Here is a 23,775-nt window from a genome sequence, read left to right on the forward strand (position 1 = left end):
TTACTAGCATAGTTACTCTAATTGCTAGACAGCTAGGCGAGCACTTTTTGCATTTCATGTGGAGAGAAATACAGATCATTACTTTCTTGTGTGTTCTTTTGATGTGCAAAGATTCCATATTCTAAATGTTTTACATTTTACATTTCATACTCTGACATTGACAATTCCATATTATTTTCATGTTTTCACATTGAAATTCAAAAGATGAACTTAGAAAGTGGTAAAATATATAATTTTTTATTTATTTCTTCATACAAAGAAATAGTATGAATGTTCAGTATTTAATTATCTAGAAACATCTGTTCCATTTTGCTCTTTCACTGTGTAAAATTAATTCATTTGATGTACATGATACCACAAAATACTTGATTTACATGTTCTTTTTCATTTTTATACATACACAATCTGCTAAACGTCTAAGTATTAACCATATTATATGCGGATGGGAATAAGACAAACATCAGTAAGATTTGTAGAGCTCTAAAAGGGTTGAATAAAACTCAACCAGAATGGATGCAGCAGCATGGACCATGACCATGAGTGCACATTTTTAAGATAGAATGTGTCCCAAATGGAACCCTATTCCCTATAAAAGTGCACTACTTTTGACCAGATCCCTAAAGGCCCTGGTCAAAAGTACTGCAGTAAATAGGGAATAGAGTGCCATTTGGGACATAACCCTTTTCTCTTAGTAACATGACCAAGATCAGAATTCCAATGCATTGGGGGAGACCGGAGGCAAATGTAACAGGGGGTAACTGCCCCAGCCTCCCCTAATCCAGCCATTACAGGGAGAAAGATCAACATTATTCACATGGTTTTCCTGCTCTATATGAAGACCATTTTAAATGCTTTCAACAACCATTGCACTATAAGGAGAGAAGGAGAGATTGAGGTGTTGTCCATATAGGCATGATATTTGAAAATAAGAGTCAATTCCTTGGTGGAAAAAATACACTATATGTGAATAAGGGACAGTACAATGTTAGGACAAGCCCTACCATCCACCTACCATAGTATGCTACCATCCACTAGTTTGAGGTAACAACCATGGGCCCTGGTCACAAGTAATACACTATGGGGAGTAGGGTACCATTTGAGAAGCAGAATCAGCCCTCTTATCCTCTAAAGAGCATAGTATGACTTTGAAGTAGACAGTACATGCGAGGGTATGGGCCAGCATGTACATCGCTGAATGATAACGCCAGACTGTCTCTTGCATATCAAGAATTCAGACAGAAAGACAAACAATAACAAAGAAGCATTGAGAAAAACAAAGAACAAAAAAAAGAAAAGCTCAAAAGAAAAGATAGTGACTCAAGCTAGAGTGTAGCCTAGGTAACTTCATATCTGAGCTCCATACTCTGAAAAAGTATTTTTTTTGGCAACAAGTAGGAGCGAATTGAGATCCAATATGAAACTATGAAAGAAACAATGTTAGGATGATGGGTTGAATAAGGCAAACTATATAGACCATAGACATACCATAATGAAGTCTTATCATGACAACAGTGACGTTCTGTATTTTCTTCCGAGGCCATTCCCGCAGAGAGTACTTCAGAAACTCTCCGCCTCCCTTAGATCTGTGTATGTGCCCCAAATGGCACCCTACTCCCTACATAGTCCACTACTTTAGACCAAGGCCCAAAAGTATTGTCATTTGACATCTGGTAAAAAGCAGTGCACTATATAGGGAATAGGGTGCCATTTGGGACGCACTTCAAGATCTGATCTGAGGCCTGACAATCCTGTTTGAGGATGATGTGTTCCAGTGAAGGAGAGCGCTCAGTGGTTTTTCTATCATCTCTATCGTTATGCTCTGTATCAGACAGATGTATAGGCCACTGCTAGCTCCTACCTCAACTCAGGCCAAGAGCTTGCACTGTTTCCCAAATGGCACACTATTTCCTGTATATTGCACCCTATTTCCTGTATATTGCACCCTATTTTCTGTATATTGCATTACTTTTGAGCAAGGGTCACTGCGCTCTGGTCAAAAGCAGTGCACTATATAGGGAATGAGTGTGCCAATTGGGATGCATTCAAGGACTATACTACAGTCCTCCCCTGACCCAGAGTGTCCTCCCCTCTCTGTCTCTTCGACAAATCAAACGTCTCTCAGAGCTAATTTAATTGGGACTTTGTATGACCTTTGGCTCTGAGCCAACAGTGTCTTGTAATGAGAGCAAGAGTATAGCGGAGCGGAGACCTGAATCGATGGGCCTCAGTAACGTTATTCCATTAGCATCATGTCAACATGGAGCCCTATCAAAGTGATGCTGTCAGAAATAGGATTTAGGCCTTTGGTGGATTCATTAGAACAGGCTGTAGGAGCCCTACAAGAAGGAGGCCAGACGTGCCCCTTAAACCATGTCTGACACAATGAGGAGCAATTAGGCCAATTGATCCACCTGTTATTGAATGAAAGGGACATCAGATCAGCTGGTTAGGCCAATGACAGGGCAGGAGATCAGCTGGTTTGACCAATGGGACGGTAGAATAATGGGATGTGGATGGGGGTAACTCACAATATGAAGCACAACATTTTGAATGGATGGAACAGAGACTCATAGGAGTAACTAGACAAGGAGCAATGTGTGGGGGGGTTGATTATGGCTATTGAACGTGAACGTGATTATGAATGTTTAAATCAGAATGCCCATGAATGGGTTTTTCATCACTGTTCTGTGAACACTATACCTGTGAAACGGTGCTTTATCAATATCCTTATATTCATATTTTAGTTACCAATTATTACTTATCTGCATTTTAGCTCTGCTGAGTAGACATGAGGGACCATTTTAACTCTGCTGAGTTGACATGAGGGACCATTTTAACTCTGCTGAGTTGACATGAGGGACCATTTTAACTCTGCTGAGTTGACATGAGGGACCATTTTAACTCTGCTGAGTTGACATGAGGGACCATTTTAACTCTGCTGAGTTGACATGAGGGACCATTTTAACTCTGCTGAGTTGACATGAGGGACCATTCTAACTCTGCTGAGTTGACATGAGGGACCATTTTAACTCTGCTGAGTTGACATGAGGGACCATTAAGGGAAGAATAAAGAAACAAAATAAAATGTGGAATGTAAAAAAAAAAAAAAGGAAATAAATGTGGGCCAGATGCTATGTATGTACAATATGGTTAGGCAGCTTAGTGAATTAATTGCTTAGAAATAAAAATAAATTATTATAAAATAGATTTCTGTACATTTTACATATATATAGCAATATCTCCCATGTCTTTTTTTTGCCATTCATTGAATTACAGAGAGAGAAAAAAACAATGTGTCTTCCAAAATTCACATCCATCAATCCCAACCAAAGTTATGTCCTGTCATCTGGTAGAACTTCATGTTGAAAGGTCTGTAGAAGTCCCGTAGCCTCTGCACCACCTCTGGGTGGATGTTGGGGTGGGTCCGCCCTTTGGTTTTGCCCAGGCAGTGGGGCTTGCTGCTGCCCTCAGCCTTCTTGAGGCAGGGGAAGCCCTTGGTCTGGTTGAAGTAGAAGTGTTTGTCAGTGATGATCCTCTTGAGCCCCAGGAAGTCCTGCACCCGGCCCAGCTCTCCGGCCGGGTCGCTGATCAGACGCTCCCCGCTCACAAACAGGATCTGACCCATGGGGAAGTACTGCAGCCAGTTGTCCAGGTGCTTGGCATAGATGCCGATCTGGATGGCGCTCCAGGACGTGTCGATGAGCCCCGTAGTCCTGTTTTTGAAGGTCAGGCTCTCGAAGGTGGGAATGTCGGGATTCTTAGACAGCGTCTGTGTGTAGTCAGAGATGGCCCTGGTGACGGGGTCCCGCACCACCACAATAAGCTTGGTGTCCCGGGACATGGCGGAGATCCGGGCAGGGGCCTCTCTGGTCACAAAGTAGCTGGGGGTCTTCTCCATGGTGATCTGGCCCTCCAGGGTCTTGGGCATCAGCTCCCTGAGGAGAAGAAAAGAGGACAGTGTCAGAAGAAAATCTATCACTCATGACTCTTAGAACTAGGAACTATTACATTTTTAAAGCAGCCAGAAATACACTTTGCTTGGGGGGGGGCTAGGAGAGAGAGGGAGAAAGAGAGAAAGAGGGGAGGGAGAGAGGGGGATAGGAGAGAGAAAGAAAAAGAGAGAGGGGGAGGGAGAGGGAGAGAGGGGGTAGGAGAGAGAGAGAAAGAGAGAGGGGAGGGAGAGAGGGGGGGTGGTTAGGAGGAGAATCTTGCATAATGTAATCTATCTTGCATAATGTAATCAACCAGATGGAGAGCATTGTGTTCTACAATCAATGAGTCAGTCAGTCAGTTAGTGTAGGCCGCTTGGCCTTATTACAGGGCTCCCAACCTATTACTATAGGCAGCCTTCCAGCATAAACACCACTCACTAAAAACACACACACAGGCTAGAGGCCCTCACATCGCTTGTAGTCATGCAGCTATATTCCTGAGTAAATATCCATCTACAAGAACATTTTGTGTAGTGTAGAATTTACAATCAAATTCTATGAAGAACCATTTTTTCTATTAAACCTGGGCTATTTCATCATCTGATCAACAACACACAGAGAAGCACTGTCTCATCCCTCCTGTCTGTCTGTCTAGCTCTGCCAACCACCCTAATGGTCCAGTGAGGCTGGGCTTAAATCTTAATCCACCCTGCCTCTTTACACCATTAACCGCTTAGGCAGCAAAGCACAGCCTAATTTGCCTTTCACTGATTTAGCTAGAGCTCTCTGTGGCGTGCCCATGGCGGAGTGCTTCAACAATAAGCCCTCGAGCTGTCTGAAAGGAGACTCAACATGTTTCACTTTACCCAATGTTTCTAACAGGACCAGGGCCAGCCTGTACGGCTGTGGTAGAGGGAGTGAGACGTATAAGTTACATACAGAACCTATGATCAAGAGGCATTTGAATGAAAAGTGAACATGCTCTCTGCTGCCAAGATGGTTTCGGGTTTCAGAAATGGTGGACAATCATAGAGAGTGGATTATGGCGAGGCAATAAGAGGGGCTTTGACGGACACCGGGACACGGATCCCCTTTCCCTCCCTGGCAGAGAGCCCCTGGAGCCTCTGGCAGGAAACCCTGTACGTCTCTGATGTCTTCATGTGATTCTGGTTGTGATACTCGCTAGCTGGAGGTGAGGGGTACTATTATAAACCGGAGATTACAGGAACTTGCACTCGTATGTGCTTAGGCACGCTCCTTAACACACACATGCACACACAGCCTTGATACATACAACCCTGCAGGACACATACATATAAATACACACTAGAATACTGATACTATCTTGCTTGAACCCCAGTGCAAACAAGGCAGACAGTTAGTGAGAAAACAAGGAGGAAGATAGTGAGAGAGAGAGAGAGAGAGAGAGAGAGAGAGAGAGAGAGAGAGAGAGAGAGAGAGAGAGAGAGAGAGTAGATAACCCATGCAGGCAGGAGGCTATCAGGGTGCAGACAGAGATAAGGGTTCCCGTTAGCCTATTGTCCCCTATGTACCAGGCTGTGTTGTTGTGCAGGGCCAGAGTTACACAGCCATTGTAAAATACCCTGTCCCTGCACTGTGTAATCCCACCGTGAGTGTTTACACACCATGTCTGCTGTAAGAGGCACTGGGGCTGCCATATAGACCTAGGCTTACCATTCTTTGTCCAACAGTTCCTTCAGTTCTATGTCCTCCTCAGTTCTGCTCTAGAATCTAGTTCATGTAAAACTACTGCACCTCATGGTTAATTCATTGACATGTACTACTGGCTGGCTCTCCTTTAATGCACTAGTGGTCACGTTTTATAGTGGAAATTGTGAGTAAAAAATCGCTTTCTGGGAGAGGGAAGGAGAGAGAGAAATACAGACAGAGAGAGAGTGAAATAGAAAGAGAAACAGAAAGAGAGAGTGAGAGAGAGAGAGAGAGAGAGAGAGAGAGTGAGAGTGAGAGAGAGTGAAAATGAGAGAGAGAGAGACAGAGAGAGAGACAGAGAGAGAGAGAGAGAGAGAGAGAGAGAGAGAGAGAGAGAGAGAGAGAGAGAGAGAGAGAGAGAGAGAGAAAATGAGAGAGAGAGAGACAGAGAGAGAGACAGAGAGAGAGAGAGAGAGAGAGAGAGAGAGAGAGAGAGAGAGAGACAGAGAGACAGAGAGACAGAGAGACAGAGAGACAGAGATGAAATGAAATGAAGGAGAGAAAGCCCAGGGTGATGTGATGTAACTAATGAAATGGTTCATGGACATTTCTTGACAGATATGTATGCGTAGTATCAACAGTCTTTCAAGAGCCAGCCAGTGATCTAATTAGGATCATATCAGCTTGATTGCTGACACAGAAGAGGAGAAGGGAGCAGAGGAAAGAGAACCAAGGCTTCTTCCAAAAGCTCATTAACTGCCTATTGAAATCAAAACAGAGGGATGCACTGAATCTCTCTGCAAGAGCATGACAGATCTCTCCTTAAGCAAAACCATTATTAGATAGAGAAGAAAGGAGTGTAAGCCAAACAGACTGATTATACACACACACACACACAAGCACACACGCATACACACGGAGGCACGCATGCATGAAGAAAGCAGTGCAAGCAAACACATGCACACACACACACGCACAAACATTTGCACACAAACACACGCACGCATGCTAACACACGCAGGCATGCATGTGCGCGTACGTGACTGTGTGTATGCGCGTGTGCTTGTGTGTGTTTGCTTGCGTGTGTGTGTGCTTGTGTGTGTGCAATCTTGTGTGTGTGTGTGTGTGTGTGTGTGTGTGCCTGTGTGTGTGTTTGGATTGCACTCCTTTCTTTGCTCACACACATACTACTGTTTCTTCAAGAGCGTTGATCCCACTTAAAGTGTTTATACAGGCTTCTCGAATGTCTTCAAGGAATATAAACCAAACATGTCAGCCTTAAAATACAAAGCATTAGTCACTAATTCTCTCTAGAAATAATGGTGATACTGCAGGCAACCTTTTTGTATTATGTAGTGCTAACATGCTGCATAAAGTGCCTAGAAGCAAACCAACACAGAACCAGCACACAGCTCTCGTTCTAATCCGATTTCTAAGTGACAATGGGGCCTGGCGATAGGGAGGGATAGGGAGGGAGATCGAGGTAGAATGTGCATGCTGATAGATTATGGTGATCCTAGCTCAGGGAATCCCTCTTGTGAATCAAGTGTAGGGGGTTGGGATGGAGGGAGGGAGAGGGTAAAAGGAGGGTAGAGCTGGACAGAGAGAGAGGGAGCGGGAAGACGAGACCCTCTAAACAGACCTGCCAAATCCACCACAAGAGAAGAAGAGATGGCCTTCAATAAAAACCTCCCCCTCTGACTTTACCCACTTCTCTCTGAGAAGAGTGCCAAAGAAGCAGAAAAGGGAGGGAGTAGAATAAAAGAGAAGAGGAGGAGGGGGCTCAGTTCAGTGGGAAGAGTAGGTCCTGGGAGGAACAATGCCTATTATGCTCTGTTTTGATTTATGAGGTAGTGCTTTTAAAGGTTCTGTCAGCAAACAGGCAATTCTGTGACAACGAGACCCTCTTTTTCCCTGCTTTCCTTTCAAATCGAGAGCATTGTCCTTTGGCGGCGGGGTGAACGAGGCAGTGGCCGGGCCATCGGGGGTAAGGACTGGGGTAAGGGTGGAGGGGTGAGATGGGGGGCTGGGTGCCTATTGAGGACTGATTGGAAGCACTTCTCGATCACTCTCAGCTTTGAGTGAGAGGAGCTTTTGGAGAGCTCTAGAGTGGAACGTGTGCCTAGAGATTGTCCCCTGGAACACTCAGCTGCCCCCCCTAAAGACTCCAGAGGTTCCACGAGCTCTAGGGTCCTTCCACTGCCTCCGCTTCTCTCTACTCAATGACACATGGGACAAATGTCTTCACTCTAAGAAACCAACATCCATCTACGCTGTTGGTTCCTTACAATACATGACGACTTAAAGATGCACTCCAGGATCTTAAGCACAACACATTCGTAACATACAGTACGAATTTGCTTCGTAACATACCATACAAATAAAAAGAAACATATCATACGAAATGAATGACGTAGTACACAATTTGATGACTACTGGCTTTCAAAACTACTGGCTGAAATTATGCAAAAGTTTGAGAGTGCATTATGATATTCCAAAAATATTAGATATCTTAAAATTGCATGACAGACATTTGCCATTAGGGTGAACTGCCCTTGCTCTTCACATCGGAACACACAACAAAACGTCAGGTTTATATGGGTTTTCTCTTCTAGAACAGAGGATGTTCAAAAGCAGGACTTTACTAAGCATTTCAGCTGCTGGTTCAACTCCTTTCTCTCTTTCTTTCTCTCTCCCCCTCTCTTTTTCTCCCCTCTCTCTATCTCTCCCCTCTCTCTATCTCTCCCCTTTCTCTCTCTCTCTGTCCTCCGTCGAAGGGTTTTCTTTCCAAGTTGAAAGGGACGCCAAAAACAGCGATAAGACACAAAGCAGAAGCCCTCTTTGCATGCCAACTTCAAACGGGGGACTGGAGTGGCCCTGTGGCCTGTGTTTAACGGCCCACATCCCATCATAGATACAGTAAATACACTCGCACGCACGCACGCACGCACGCACGCACACACACACACACACACACACACACACACACACACACACACACACACACACACACACACACACACACACACACACACACACACACACAGAGAGATAAACGCAGACAAGACAGAGGTTATTTCTGTCTCTCTATCTTCTGTCATGTTTGATTGGACGATAAGAGGCTGCCTCTGTTTCCATTGAAAGAGTGCATCTGTAACAGCCGTAACAAAATGACCACCGGTTTGTTCAAAGACAGAAGAGGGAAAAGTTGCCTAGTTATGGTGTTCCCTATTTGGTGTCTATATGATCCAGGTGGCATTGGTTGTATGCCACTGCATGTAAAGTCTATGTTACTCAAGGTGTCTGTCCCTTGTAGGATCATTTGTGTGAAGGCAAATCAAGAGAGATTGTTCTCGTCCACTAGGGACAGGAGAGACTGATGCACACCTTAAGTTGTTGATTAGACCTACTCCCCATAGAGATAACACCAACACAAGACACACAGAAACAGCTAAGGCTCTAAGTAGCTGTAGAGATGTTGAAATTAATCCGAAGACCCGCAGTCAAAACAAATCAAAGCTAATCGCCCAATCATTTCCAGACATTGAGTACTAACGCTAGGGGATAGCTAAAACCAAAGACAGTCTCCTCTCCATGTGATTCACCTCAAGATGGCTCACCAACGCTGAGTCACCTATCCAGGCTGTATCACATCCGGCCGTGACTGGGAGTCCCATAGGGTGGTACACAATTGGTCCAGTGTCGTCCGGGTTTGGTCGGGGTAGGCCGTCATTGTAAATAAGAATTTGTTCTTAACTGACTTGCCTAGTTAAAAAAAAATATATATATATATATATATATACATTTTTTTTTTTTTAACTAGGCAAGTCAGTTAAGAACAAATTCTTATAATATAATTATAATTATTCTTAGAATTCTACTGTTGCAGCTTATCAGGTGAAAAACTTCTGCCCATTTAGAGCACTGAGTCGTCCCAGTTGGTAATACTTCATTGTAATGCTTTCTGAACTTATTAAAGACTTCCTGGATAGCCACTACAAACACTTACCTCCTCTCCCAACTCCCAATACTCTATAGGCTATTGATCAGGAGCAGTCCCCAAACCCCTCAGAGACCAGCCTGGAGATCTGAGAGAAGCTAAGTGACACTTCACAGGAGGAGACAGGGAGAGATGGAGGAAATGAAGGAAAGAAGCACTGAAAGACTCTCTTTCTTCTCTTCCAACCTCTCACCCAAGGTCTTCAGATGAACAGGAGTAGAGGAGAGATGTGGCTACAAAGTCGTCGGCTAAAAAAAAGACTCTTCTGCGGTGTAAGATAGACATCTTGAGGCCCACTTGTTCCTTGACTGGCCACAAAGTTTGGAGGTTTAACCCCTGTTCTAGACAAGTGGCTGACTAGCAATTAAGTCTGGGCTCAAAGTGGTCTATTGAGACCTCTATTGGAGCCCCCTATCTGTTCTGAATGCATAAGAGATACTCATTCAGCATAGTTAGACTGCTTGTTTTCATAAACACCATTTATCAATGCATGGATGACGAAGGATCCCTTCAACAATGGAAAGTATATTTTATTCCACCGGTTTTTGTAAGTGTAATGTGAACAAATTCAACAGTTTGTGAATCTCTGACTGGTAAATAAGCACATTATTAAGCCTCTATAGGGTGCTGAATGTAATGTACTACAGTCTGTTTGTAATTGTCCAGCAGGAGAAGCTCGTCTGTCTATGAAATGGGATTGAAATATAAACACACACACCCACACTGTGGATGCCACAGACTGAGCAGACAGGCAGGCATGCACAACACTCCTGGCCCACTACATACATATTCCCAAAGCAGTGTTGAGACACACACACAGAAGCCAGACGTTATGAAATATACCCCACTGAGCCCAGAGTATTTAACCGCAGAGCAAGGCTATGGCTATAAATTCAAAATAATAAAGTGACGGTTTATGGCAGAGGCACTAGATCCATACTGAAAGAGTCAGAGGAGAGGAGAGGAGAGGGGTGGATGGTAGGTTCTGGTATGTGGCCACTTAGAGTTTCCTGACAGCTCATTTCCTGTATGAAAAGATCCAGGGATCTCCTCTTAACCTAAGGGCCAGGAGTGAATGTGCATGTGTGCATTCTCTTGATTATGCACGTGTGTGTGTGTGTGTTGTCTCTATTTGTGACTGTTTGTTAGTAAATATCTCATGCTGACTGTGTGATGAATCCTATTTGATACTAAAGGACCATTAAGCCTTGAGAAGAAGCCCCTCTTCAGATTGTCAGTGTGCTTTCCATCCAGGCCTGGATTTACACATTAATAGACCTCACTGAATAAATGGTGCTACTGGATCCCTGTAAGATGTCGGGTTGGATACACACATACACACACACAAACACACAGGCACACACACTGATGGAGGGTGGAAGCCCCTGGAAGAGACCGTCTGAGCTGTCTACTGAAGAGGGGAGATGAATAATGTAGATAGGCGAATCGTCCCAGACACACTGACCTGGCTGGCTGAGCCCAGCCTCTCTCAACCCTCTATCGTCTTTCAGGAGACAGACTCTCAGAGCATCCTATTTAAATAATATCATTTTGGCTTCAACGTTAACAAACAGTTTACCTAAATGGCCCCATACATCACTGGACTCACTGGGAGAAATATGCCAACGAAGTTGCAATCTTATAAAAAATGTTTTACTGCTAGTGTCTGTGTGAGTTTGGCCCGACCCTGCGGTTTGGTTTGGTCCAACTCCATGGTTTTAGTTTAGGCTAAGGACCAGCCTAGTTCTTGGAGGGAACATCGGACACCAGCAGAGAAGAGTAAATAAACAGAAACTAAACGACCCATACAGAGTTGGGGATTGTATGTCAGGCAAAGTGTCAAAAAGACACGCCAACACTGTACTGCTGTAACCGCCAGCTTCAGATACTTGGTTGAGTTCCAAATGGCACCCTATTCCCTTTATAATGCACCTCTTTTGATCATGGACTGCTCAGAAGCAGTGCACTATAAAGGGAATAGGGTGCCATTTGGAATCTCTGTTTTTGAACTGAAAACACTTAAATGAGGTTAGAGTGCTCCAGAAACCTCTCTCACAACCACAGTGGTTCCTTTGTGATGGGTTACCATCCCCGCAGCATGACACACACAAATCACTCAATTCTATAACTCACGATTTGCTACACGGTCTGTTTTGGGTTTATTTGTTGCTATTCAGTACCTCTGAAAGGACAAATAACAGTGAGAATGTGACATATTTTTGCTCGGAGGGCCCGCATCGAGGTACATGCCTGTGGCCATGCAGGCTGAGCAGAATTACTGAGTGTTAATAACAAGACCATGGTGCAAGGAGAGGCAGCTCTCCATGTGGTATAAATAAAACAGTTAGGATGGTGGGGGAACAGGGTGGCGGGGGGTGGGGGAACAGGGTGGCGGGGGGTAGAAAGTGCTGCCTTCACTTCCTCCTCTCATGCTTTACACATTCTGCCCACCGTGGTTATGTACCAATTGGCATTCTATTTCCTATGTAGGGCACTTCTTTTGATAGGTAGTGCACTACATTGGGAATATTATAGGCCCTGGTCAAAAGTAGTGAACTACATAGGGAATAGGATGCCACTTGGGAATAGGATGCCACTTGGGATGCAACCCTAGTCCCTACCCTGAGCTGCTGCCATTTTCAGTAGTACTTTCCACTGAAGAGGGAGGAATGAAGACTAGCTATGCCAAAAGGGCCATTGAATTTCACAATTCCTTTTAGAATGGCAACGCGACACCTCAACACTTGGATTGACGAGATACAACATAAGGTATACCTGACACTTCGGGAGTGGGCCATGCCAACAAGTAAGTCTACTCTGGTCACACAGGGTTCCACTGCAGGTACACACACACAAACACTAGCTGTAATCCAGTGCTGGGTCTGTATTATATCTTTTTTTATTTTAACCTTTATTTAAGTAGGCAAGTCAGTTAAGAACAAATTCTTATATACAATGATGGGTTACCCCGGAAGACGCTGGGCCAATTGTGCTCCGCCCTAATGGACTCCCAATCACGGCCAGATGTGATACAGCTTGGATTCGAACCAGGGACTGTAGTGATGTCTCTTGCACTGAGATGCAGTGCCTTAGACCGCTGCGGCCACTCAGGAGCCCGACCCCGAGTTTGCTTAGTGCTGGTAATCCTCTGTGATCAGTGTGTTATGTTGTGTTTGCTGTGGGTGTTTGTTAAAGGTGTTAGCAGACCGCTGGTGACCCCTGAGGCAGCCACAAACTCCAGCATCGCCATCACACCAGTCACCTTGTAGACTCAGGCCTCATCAGTATCATGGTGTCGTTCAGATACAGCTCATTCAGATGTGTGTTTGCGTGCGTGCCGCACCAGAAGCAGTAGTCACACACATTGTGATTTAAAGGTATTTGACATGCTCCAAAGAACATATAACTCTCTGATCTAGATACAGATATGACTCTCTGATCTAGATACAGATACGACTCACTGATCTAGATACAGATACGACTCACTGATCTAGAGACAGATACGACTCACTGATCTAGATACAGATAAGACTCTCTGATCTAGATACAGATATGACTCTCTGATCTAGGTACCGATATGACTCTCTATCTAGATACAGCTAGGATGAACAAAAGATGAAACGGACTATAGAAAAACATACATGTCACCACCACCATCCCCTAGAGACACACACATATACAGTACACATATAAACAGTTCCAGTCAAAGGTCTGGACACACCTACTGATTCAAGGGTTCTACACTGTAGAATAATAGTGAAGACATCAAAACTATGAAATAACACATGTGGAATCATGTAGTAACCAAAAAGGTGTTGAACAAATCAAAATCTATTTTTGATTTTTGATTCTTCAAAGTAGCCACCCTTTGCCTTGATGACAGCTTTGCCCACTCTTGGCATTCTCTCAACCAGCTTCACCTGGAATGCATTTCCAACAGTCTTAAAGGAGTTACCACATATGTTGAGCACTTGTTGGCTGCTTTTCCTTCACTCTGCGGTCCAACTCATCCCAAACCATTTCAATTGGTTTGAAGTCAGGTGATTGTGGAGGACAGGTCAACTGATGCAGCACTCCATCGCTCTCCTTCTTGGTCAAATAGCCCTTACACAGCCTGGAGATGTGTTTTGGGTCATTGTCCTGTTGAAAAACAAATGATAGTCCAACTATGCACAAAAAAGATGGGGTGGCATATCGCTGCAGAATGCTGTGGTAGCCATTCTGGTTGTGTGCCTTGAATTCTAAATAAATCACTGACCGTGTCACCAGTAAAGCACCCCCACACCATCCCACCTCCTCCTCAATGCTTCACGGTGGAACCACACATGCAGAGATCATCTGTACACTTACTCTGTGTCTCACAAAGACACTGTGGCTGGAACCAAAAATCAAACATTTGGACTCATCAGACCAAAGGACAGATTTCCACCAGTCTAATGACCATTGCTCGTGTTTCTTGGCCCAAGCAAGTCTCTTCTTATTATTGGTGTCCTTTAGTAGTGGTTTCTTTGCAGGAATTCGACCATGGCCTAATTCATGCAGTATTCTCTGAACAGTTGATGGTGAGATGTGTCTGTTACTTGAACTCTGTGAAACAATTATTGGTCTGCAATTTCTGAGGCTGGTAACTCTAATGAACTTATCCTCTGCGACAGAAGTGACTATGGGTCTTCCAATCCTGTGGGGGTCTTCATGAGAGCCAGTTTCATCATAGCGCTTGATGGCTTTTGTGACTGCACTTGAAGAAATTTTCCGCATTGACTGACCTTCATGTCTTAAAGTAATGATTGACTGTCGTTTCTCTTTGCTTATTTGAGCTGTTCTTGCCATAATATGGACGTGGTATTTTACCAAATAGGGCTATCTTATGTATACCAACCCTACCTTGTCACAACAAAACTGATTGGCTCAAACGCATCAAGAAGGAAAGAAATTCCACAAATTAACAAGGCACACCTGTTAATTGAAATGCATTCTAGGTGACTACCTCATGAAGCTGGTTAAGAAAATGCCAAGAGTGTGCAAAGCTGTCGTCAAGGCAAAGGGTGGCTACTTTGAAGTATCTCAGATATAAAATATATTTTTATTTAACACTTTTTTGGTCACAACATGATTCCATTTGTGTTATTTCATAGTTTTAATGTCTTCACTATTATTGTACAATGTAGAAAATGTAAAAAATTAAGAAAAACCCTTGAATGAGAAGGTGTGTCCAAACGTTTGACTGCTACTATATATATATATACACACAAAGCTACTTTGCATCTTGTTTGAATTGCCTGTCATCCGTAACTGCCTGAGCAGTTTTGAAGGCAGGTGAGCTACAAAGAGGGGATTTCCTCCCCGTCAGTCAGTGTACAAGGATCTATATTCGTGTTGGTGTGTGTGTGTGTGTGTGTGTGTGTGTGTGTGTGTGTGTGTGTGTGTGTGTGTGTGTGTGTGTGTGTGTGTGTGTGTGTGTGTGTGTGTGTGTGTGTGTGTGTGTGTGTGTGTGTGTGTGTGTGTGTATGTACCATTACATGTCTCTCCTCCCTTATTCCCAGACAGTACAGCTATGGTGTAGGTTAATGGTTTACAAAATCCTCCAGACAAGCCGTCTTTCTGGCTAACGTATAATTAGCCAAATTGTGTAGCGATAGTTCCAGTAGTGAAATTAAACTGTTCATTTGTGAGGAGAAGAATGACAGCAGTGTTGTTGTGCTCCTGCATCCTCAGGCAATTCTAAAGCTCCGTCTTGGATGATAGCCTAGATATTGTCTGCTTTGATATCTCAGTGCATCTCGAAGACAAGATAATTGCTGAAAGTACAGTGAGCGAGCCGGGACCCATGTTGTTAACCCTTTCTACTGCGGCTAGTTCAAGTTACCGCCCAGCGTTGATGTCCAAGGTGAAGTGCAATTTCAAGGTTTCATTATTTAATTTGGATGTCGGAGAAACGTTGGGAGTAAGATGACAAATGTTTTCTCTTTTGGCCCTCCACTGTCTCTAGTGAGGGCCTCATGGTACGCAACGAAACTCTATCCACTCGCTCTCCATGCCAGAAAAACTAGTCGTTTGAGAGAAAAATGAGAAAGAAGCAGATTTTAAAAAGACATTCGAGAAACGGGCCCTGCCAGGGAAATATGTCAGCCTTAGCCAGAACACTTCCTCGTTATTCTCCTCTTTTCTACTGTAGATATGAAAATCCAAATGTGTTTATTCTGATGTTGCTAGCTACATTATTAAAACATTGAAATAAATACATAAACAGTACCAGTCAAAAGTTTCGAGACACCTACTCATTCAAAGGCTTTTCTTTATTTTTTCATTTTCTTCACTGTAGAATAAAATTGAAGACATCAAAACTATGAAATAACACATATGGAATCATGTAGTAACCAAAAAAGTGTTAAACAAATCAACATTTATTTTAGATTTTAGATTTTTCAAAGTAGCCACCCTTTGCATTGATGACAGCATTGCCCACTCTTTGCATTCTCTCAACCAGCTTCACCTGGAATGCTTTTCCAACAGTCTTGAATGTGTTCCCACATATGCTGAGCACTTGTTGGCTGCTTTTCCTTCACTCTGCAGTCCAACTCATCCCAAACCATCTCAATTGTGTTGAGGTCGGGTGATTGTGGAGGCCAGGTCATCTGATGCAGCACTCCATCACTGTCCTTGGTCAAATAGCCATTACACAGCCTGGAGGTGTGTTTTGGGTCATTGACCTGTTGAAAAATGATGATAGTCCCACTAAGTGCAAACCAGATGCGATGGCGTATCGCTGCCTAATGCTGTGTTAGCCATGCTGGTTAAGTGCACCTTGAATTCTAAATAAATCACTGACAGTGTCACCAGCAAAGCACCTCCACACCATCACACCTCCTCCTCCATGCTTCACGGTGGGAACCACACATGCAGAGATCATCCGTTCACTTACTCTGCGTCTCCCAAAGACACGGCGGTTGGAACCAAAAATCTCAAATTTGGACTCATCAGACCAAAGGACAGAATTCCATCGGCCTAATGTCCATTGCTTGTGTTTCTTGGCCCAAGCACGTCTCTTCTTCTTATGGTGTTCTTTAGTAGTGGTTTCTTTGCAGCAATTCGACCATGAAGGCCTGATTCACACAGTCTCCTCTGAACAGTTGATGTTAAAACGTGTCTGTTACTTGAACTCTGTGAAGCATTTACTTGGGCTGCAATCTGAGGTGCAGTTAACTCTAATGAACTTATCCTCTGCAGCAGAGGTAACTCTGGGTCTTCCTTTCCTGTGGCAGTCCTCATGAGAGCCAGTTTCATCATAGCGCTTGACTGCACTTGTAGAAACATTCAAAGTTCTTGAAGTTTCTCAGTTGGACTGACCTTCATGTCTTAAAGTAATGATGGATTGTCGTTTCTCTTTGCTTATTTGAGCTGTTCTTGCTATAATACGGACTTGGTATTTTACCAAATAGGGCTATCTTAGAAAATAGTAAAAATAAAGAAAAACCCTGGAATAAGTAGGTGTGTCCAAACTTTTAACTGGTACTGTATATATATATATATAAATTGCGGACTCCCTGCAATATCTAAGCGGACCCCCGGTTTTATACCCCTGCTGTATCTTATTTGTGTATTTCTTTAACACATAATCAAATTGTTCTGGTGGAGATTTGCGGAGGAAAAGGTGCACACCTTGCTGCAGCGTAAAATTATTTCTCTGAACTTTTTACGTTAAATGTTCAGTTTGGACAACCGCTATTGTATAGCTTTATAATTCCACAAGTGAAGAGTACAAGCTCCAAACACCCAGTACTTTTGATCAGTAGGAAAGACAAGATAGAGACAAAATAGACAGAGTGGAAAAGAGTGAAAGAGAGCCAGAGGGAGTTTGTCCCCTGGGTTTGGCTTGCCGGGTTGCCTTGGAGCTGAGCTGTTCTCACTGTTCTCCGCTGAGGCCCATTCACACACAGAGAGAGCGAGAGTGAGAGAGTGAGAGAGAGAGAGAGAGAGAGACCACTCAGGGCTCCTAATGAGCTGTGCTCTTTTATGGCCAAGGGTTAATAGAACACCTCAGGGGGCCTCCTAGTCTCCACTACCTAACTCTTACTTTCCCTCTCACAGCCCCAGCCCTGGTTCGAGCACCAGACGCAGCCCCATCCACTGCCACACCCACCCACACCCTAATGGGTACCTCCGAGACTTAATACCTGGGACCAGGTCCAGGTCTAATGTCATCGCTTTTTCCTCCTCCTCCCCCTCCTCCACTTTTACACCCACCCCTTTCTCACCTACCACTCTCTCATCTCTCAATATCTGGGGGAGTGATGCCAACCGAACACTGACTGACCATGGTGTTGGAAGGAAAATTGAGTAAGAAGGAGGCTAATGATTAACAACGCATAGGAACGCTTGTGTGTTTTTTCTCTAATTCCAAGCCCCTGGGCTCTTTTAATGTGCCAAACAGTGTTTATTTAGCAGCAATGAATGAGCATTAACTCAGGAGGGAGGTCTGGTATTGCTCTGACATGTGTTCCCACATCCAAATTATCACCTCGTTAAATAGGACCCAATTCACTAGTGGCACAGAAGGAGGGTCAGTACACAAGGGCCTATAGGAGAGAGAAAGAGAGAGGGGGAAAACATCACTATCTCAGAAGACCATAGCTTCTTTTCTTCTTCTTTTTCGATTATTTCTTCTTCTCCCAACTCTTTTCATCATTGCCTTCCTTGTCTTGCTTTGACTCCAGCTCTGGGGGGAATACATAAATTATTTCTCAAAAGGGAGAACAAAAATGGCATCAACAGACAGACACACAAGTGTCTCCTCTCCTCCGCCAGAGTGAATGAATGAGCGCATACAATAGTCAGAGTTTTTCAAACTTAATTTTGTGTGTGAGTGTGTGTGTGTCTGTGTGTGTCTGTGTGTGTGTGTGTGTGTGTGTGTGTGTGTGTGTGTGTGTGTGTGTGTGTGTGTGTGTGTGTGTGTGTGTGTGTGTGTGTGTGTGTGTGTGTGTGTGTGTGTGTGTGTGTGTGTGTGTGTGTGTGTGTGTGTGTGTGACACTGAGTTCCTGTATCCATAGTTCTAGCAGTAGGTTCCTGCTGCGGCGGCCATCTTCCCCCCACTGTTGTGGGTAGTGCTGAATGGGCCACTCACATGGGCCACCAGGCCACCACAGTGCTGCGCTAGCTAGCTGCCACTCCCCTTTCCACAGGTCACCCCTTTCACAATTAGCTGGTGGTAATTTGGGGATGAATGCTCAAAGCTGCCTTTCTCCAGCATCCAGCCCCCACCTCCACCTCATCCACCCCCAGTCTCTCCCTATTCTCTCCTCCATTCGGTAGGGCCATGCCAGCTTAGGCAGCGGGGAGTGAGGGCCTCTTCTCCCCTTCCGTGCTGACCACTCGTGGTCACTGAGGCCTGCAGGGAGACCCGCCCAGGATCGGGCGAACAGAGCACGACATGTGACACTATTCTTATTTGCCAATAGGCGGAGCGCACAGCTGAAGAATGGAGAAAGGAGGTTCATAAAAGAGGTTGTTTTGGGGTGGTGGGGGGAAGAACGGGAGGGGGGGCGCAGCCAGGGCTGAGGGTTGAAGCCTGACCATAAAGAAAATAATCTGCTCTCATTTGGGACCGCTGGGGAAGCTTACCCAACACAGAGGAATGGTTTCGAGCGACTTGTTTTTATGTTTGCGGCTCCCGCTCTTTGAGGAGGGGATGTCAACCTGCTGTCAGCGGTACGGTTGGCTGGTCGGCCATGTTGGCCCCTGAAGAGTGGAGCTGTGGAGGGAGGGAAGGCCAGGGCAAGGATACAGGAAGCCATCACAGCGCCAAAGTATCAGATCGCCGCAGAGTCAACATTCCTCTCTAGCTATAACTACAACATAATAGCGTCCATCTCCAGTTGGGGTTTTCACAGAAGATTTCAGATAATGTACTGTCTGTCAATGACTTTATCAGACAAAACTCTTATAGTGAATATATTTCCTATCTCACAGTTGGACAGTTGAAAAGTCGGGTTCCTTAATTCAGCATGTTGGTTTATATATCGACATAACAAATCATGTTTTCCTGTGTTGACAGGGGATGCTCTCAGCAGGTTAGTCTCTAAATCAACATAACTAACTGTATTTCCCTGTGTGGACTGGGGGAGTGAAACAACTCAGAATACCCAATGGGACCTAGGGTCCAGCAGCCCTGTAGGGTCCAGTAGCCCTGTAGGGTCCAGCAGTCCTATAGGGTCCAGCAGCCCTGTAGGGTCCAGCAGCCCTGTAGGGTCCAGCAGCCCTGTAGTGTTCAGCAGTCCTATAGGTCCAGCAGCCCTGTAGGGTCCAGCAGCCCTGTAGGGTTCAGCAGCCCTGTAGGGTCCAGCAGCCCTGTAGGGTCCAGCAGCCCTGTAGGGTCCAGCAGCCCTGTAGTGTTCAGCAGTCCTATAGGTCCCACAGCCCTGTAAGGTTCAGCAGCCCTGTAGGGTTCAGCAGCCCTATAGGTCCAGCAGCCCTGTAGGGTTCAGCAGCCCTGTAGGGTCCAGCAGCCCTGTAGGGTTCAGCAGTCCTATAGGGTTCAGCAGTCCTATAGGGTCCAGCAGCCCTGTAGGGTTCAGCAGTCCTATAGAGTTCAGCAGTCCTATAGGTCCAGCAGCCCTGTAGGGTTCCGCAGCCCTGTAGGGTCCAGCAGCCCTGTAGGGTTCAGCAGTCCTATAGGGTTCAGCAGCCCTGTAGGGTTCAGCAGTCCTATAGTTCCAGTAGCCCTGTAGGGTCCAGTAGCCCTGTAGGGTTCAGCAGTCCTATAGGTCCAGCAGCCCTGTAGGGTTCCGCAGCCCTGTAAGGTCCAGCAGCCCTGTAGGGTTCAGCAGTCCTATAGGGTTCAGCAGCCCTGTAGGGTCCAGCAGCCCTGTAGTGTTCAGCAGTCCTATAGGGTTCAGCAGTCCTATAGGGTCCAGCAGCCCTGTAGGGTTCAGCAGTCCTATAGGGTTCAGCAGTCCTATAGGGTTCAGCAGTCCTATAGGGTCCAGCAGCCCTGTAGGGTTCAGCAGTCCTATAGGGTTCAGCAGTCCTATAGGGTTCAGCAGTCCTATAGGGTTAAGCAGTCCTATAGGGTTCAGCAGTCCTATAGGGTCCAGCAGCCCTGTAGGGTCCAGCAGTCCTGTAGGGTCCAGCAGTCCTATAGAGTCCAGCAGCCCTGTAGGGTCCAGAAGCGTTTTCCTGCTCTGCAGATGGTCAGCACACCCTGTCAGTCACCACACAGACCCTGTCAGTCAGCAGCAGCCACACTGACCATGTCAGTCAGCACACAGCCACACTGACCCTGTCAGTCAGCAGCAGCCACACTGACCCTGTCAGTCAGCACACAGCCACACTGACCCTGTCAGTCAGCAGCAGCCACACTGACCCTGTCAGTCAGCACACAGCCACACTGACCCTGTCAGTCAGCACACAGCCACACTGACCCTGTCAGTCAGCACACAGCCACACTGACCCTGTCAGTCAGCAGCAGCCACACTGACCCTGTCAGTCAGCACACAGCCACACTGACCCTGTCAGTCAGCACACAGCCACACTGACCCTGTCAGTCAGCACACAGCCACACTGACCCTGTCAGTCAGCAGCAGCCACACTGACCCTGTCAGTCAGCACACAGCCACACTGACCCTGTCAGTCAGCACACAGCCACACTGACCCTGTCAGTCAGCACACAGCCACACTGACCCCCAGTCAAAGGCCCTTAACCCATCTAACCCTTCCACACGCTTTACCTCCAATCAGGCCTGACTAATCAATACACACTACTCCCTAAGGACCCAGGGACGAGGCTCTGTGTCATCTGTGTGTGTATGGTGTCCATCGCTGTGTGTGTTGAGCATTCTTTTGACTTGAGAAGAAAATTAGTGTGTTTCACAGCTGAATATAAAAGCCCTACTGTAAGTCATTACAGGAGAAGACTTTGTGAAACTGGTTCACTGACTCCTTCATTCTCCATTTAGTCTCTATTTTTTGGACAGCACACATTCAATTTACATTTTGTTGTTGTTGATGATGTTAGTTTGAACTTTGCCAGTGTGGCACTACAACCAGGTGGCCTTTCTGACATTCGGCTTCCAGGGGGAGGAAGGAGAGAGAGGTCAGTGGAGAACAGAAGATGTGTAGGGTCACATCACCTATATGGAAACAGGAGTGCTCCTGGGGTGAGGAGTTAAAAAGAAGAGGCATCCAACCAGAACTGTCCTTGACACGGACAGAAGCCCCTGTCTGGTCTCTGGAAGCAGGGAGCTGGGGGGTGGACCGGCAGGCCCATAGATAACAACTTTACACTGACTGACTTCCTTTCGCAACCATCTCCAGTTTGATAGCGCAACAGGATTTTTTTACCCCCTCTGAAACTCCCCTTTTGAACAATGCTCCACTTGTCCCTTTGTTGTGGTGGAGCTTCTAAGCAGGCCCTAGCTAGCTAACCGACACTAGCTGCCATTAAGTGCGTTTTTTCTTTGGTTCTTTATCACGGGGTGGAGGGATACAAAGGTTCACTGGCCCACAAAGACACCCCACTCAGGGATGGCGCCATTTCAGTCCAACTACTCCTTTAACAGAAGACTGAAGCATAACCTTTGATCAACCACTGCAAACAAAACAGCAGCCAGATTAACTTGGCATGGCTGAGAAAGCCCATCCATGTTGGTGATCTTTTGCGGTCTCAAGGATAAACTATTTCAGCTTATATATCACATTAAACATCCCTAATTCCCTAATGTGCAATAATAAAAGTGACATTTTACAAGCACACTACATAGCCAAAAGCATGTGGACACCTGCTTGTTGAACATCTAATTCCAAAACCATGGGCATTAATATGGAGTTGGTTCCCCTTTGCTGCGATAACAGCCTTCACTCTTCTGGGAAGGCTGTCCACTAGATGTTGGAACATTGCTGCAGGGACTTGCTTCCATTCAGCCACAAGAGCATTAGTGAGGTCGTGCACTGATGTTAGGCGATTAGGCATGGCTCACAGTCGGCGTTCCAATTCATCCCAAAGGTGTTCGATGATGTTGAGGTCAAGTCTCTGTCCAAGCCAGTCAAGTTCTTCCACACTGATCTCGACAAACCATTTCTGTATGGACCTCGCTTTGTCCACGGGGGCATTGTCATGCTGAAACAGGAAAGGGCATTCCCCAAACTGTTATCACAAAGTTGGAAGCACAGAATCATCTAGAATGTCATTGTATGCTGTAGTGTTAAGATTTCTCTTCACTGGAACTAAGGGGTCTAGCCCGAACCATGAAAAACAGCCCCCAGACCATTATTCCTCCTCCACCAAATGTTACAGTTGGCACTGCATTGGGGCAGGTAGCGTTCTCCTGCTATGTGCCAAACCCAGATTCGTCCATCGGACTGCCAGATGGTGAAGCATGATTCATCATTCCAGACAACGCCTTTCCAATGCTCCAGATTCCAATGGCGGCGAGCTTTACACCACTCCAGCTGAAGCTTGGCATTGCGTATGATGATCTTAGGCTTGTGTGCGGCTGCACGGCCATGGAAACCCTTTTCATGAAGCTCCCGGCTGACTGTTCTTGTGCTGACGTTGCTTCCAGAGGCAGTTTGGAACACTGTAGTGAGTGTTGCAACCAAGGACAGATTATTTTTACACCATACACGCTTCAGCACTCTGTGTTCTCATTTTGTGAGTTTGAATGGCCCACCACTTCGTGACTGAGCTGTTGTTGCTCCTAGTCATTTCCACATAACAATAACAGCACCTACAGTTGACCGGGGCAGCTCGAGCAGGGCAGAAATTTGACGAACTGACTTGTTGGAAAGGTGGCATCCTATGAAGGTGCCACGTTGAAAGTCACTGAGCTCTTCATTGCAGGCCATTCTACAACCAATGTTTGTCTATGGAGATTGCATGGACGTGTGCTCAAATGTATACACCTGTCAGCAATGGGCGTGGCTGAAATAGCCGAATCCACTCATTTGAAGGGGCGTTCACATACTTTTGACCATGTAGCACAATCATTAACCAAATATAGTGCATGTCAACAAAGGAGTGTTGAACTTTCTCCAAGCACTTCAGTTCAAGGCAAGACTCCACATTTTTTCATGACAAAAGGTTTGACTGCCAGAAACTCAAGAGAAAATATTGTTCAAACAAAACTCAACAATTATCTTTCTCATAGGGAGATTCTAGGGAGAATGATGATTATGTAG

At 45.5% G+C, this 23,775-nt stretch overlaps 1 protein-coding gene across 1 annotated transcript in view; it reads right to left on the reverse strand.

The window, feature by feature from the left end:
* Nucleotides 1–221: 221 nt before the first annotated feature.
* hs3st3b1b (heparan sulfate (glucosamine) 3-O-sulfotransferase 3B1b) overlaps nt 222–23,775 on the reverse strand; it is a 29,432-nt gene continuing 5,878 nt past the window's right edge. The window contains exon 2 of the mRNA XM_014179835.2: nt 222–3,935. Coding sequence (XP_014035310.1) covers nt 3,317–3,935 — 619 coding nt within the window. The 3' untranslated portion in view covers nt 222–3,316. The remainder of the gene's footprint in view (nt 3,936–23,775) is intronic.

Source organism: Salmo salar, chromosome ssa28, assembly GCF_905237065.1.
Source record: "Salmo salar chromosome ssa28, Ssal_v3.1, whole genome shotgun sequence".
In the NCBI taxonomy this organism is placed as follows: domain Eukaryota; kingdom Metazoa; phylum Chordata; class Actinopteri; order Salmoniformes; family Salmonidae; genus Salmo; species Salmo salar.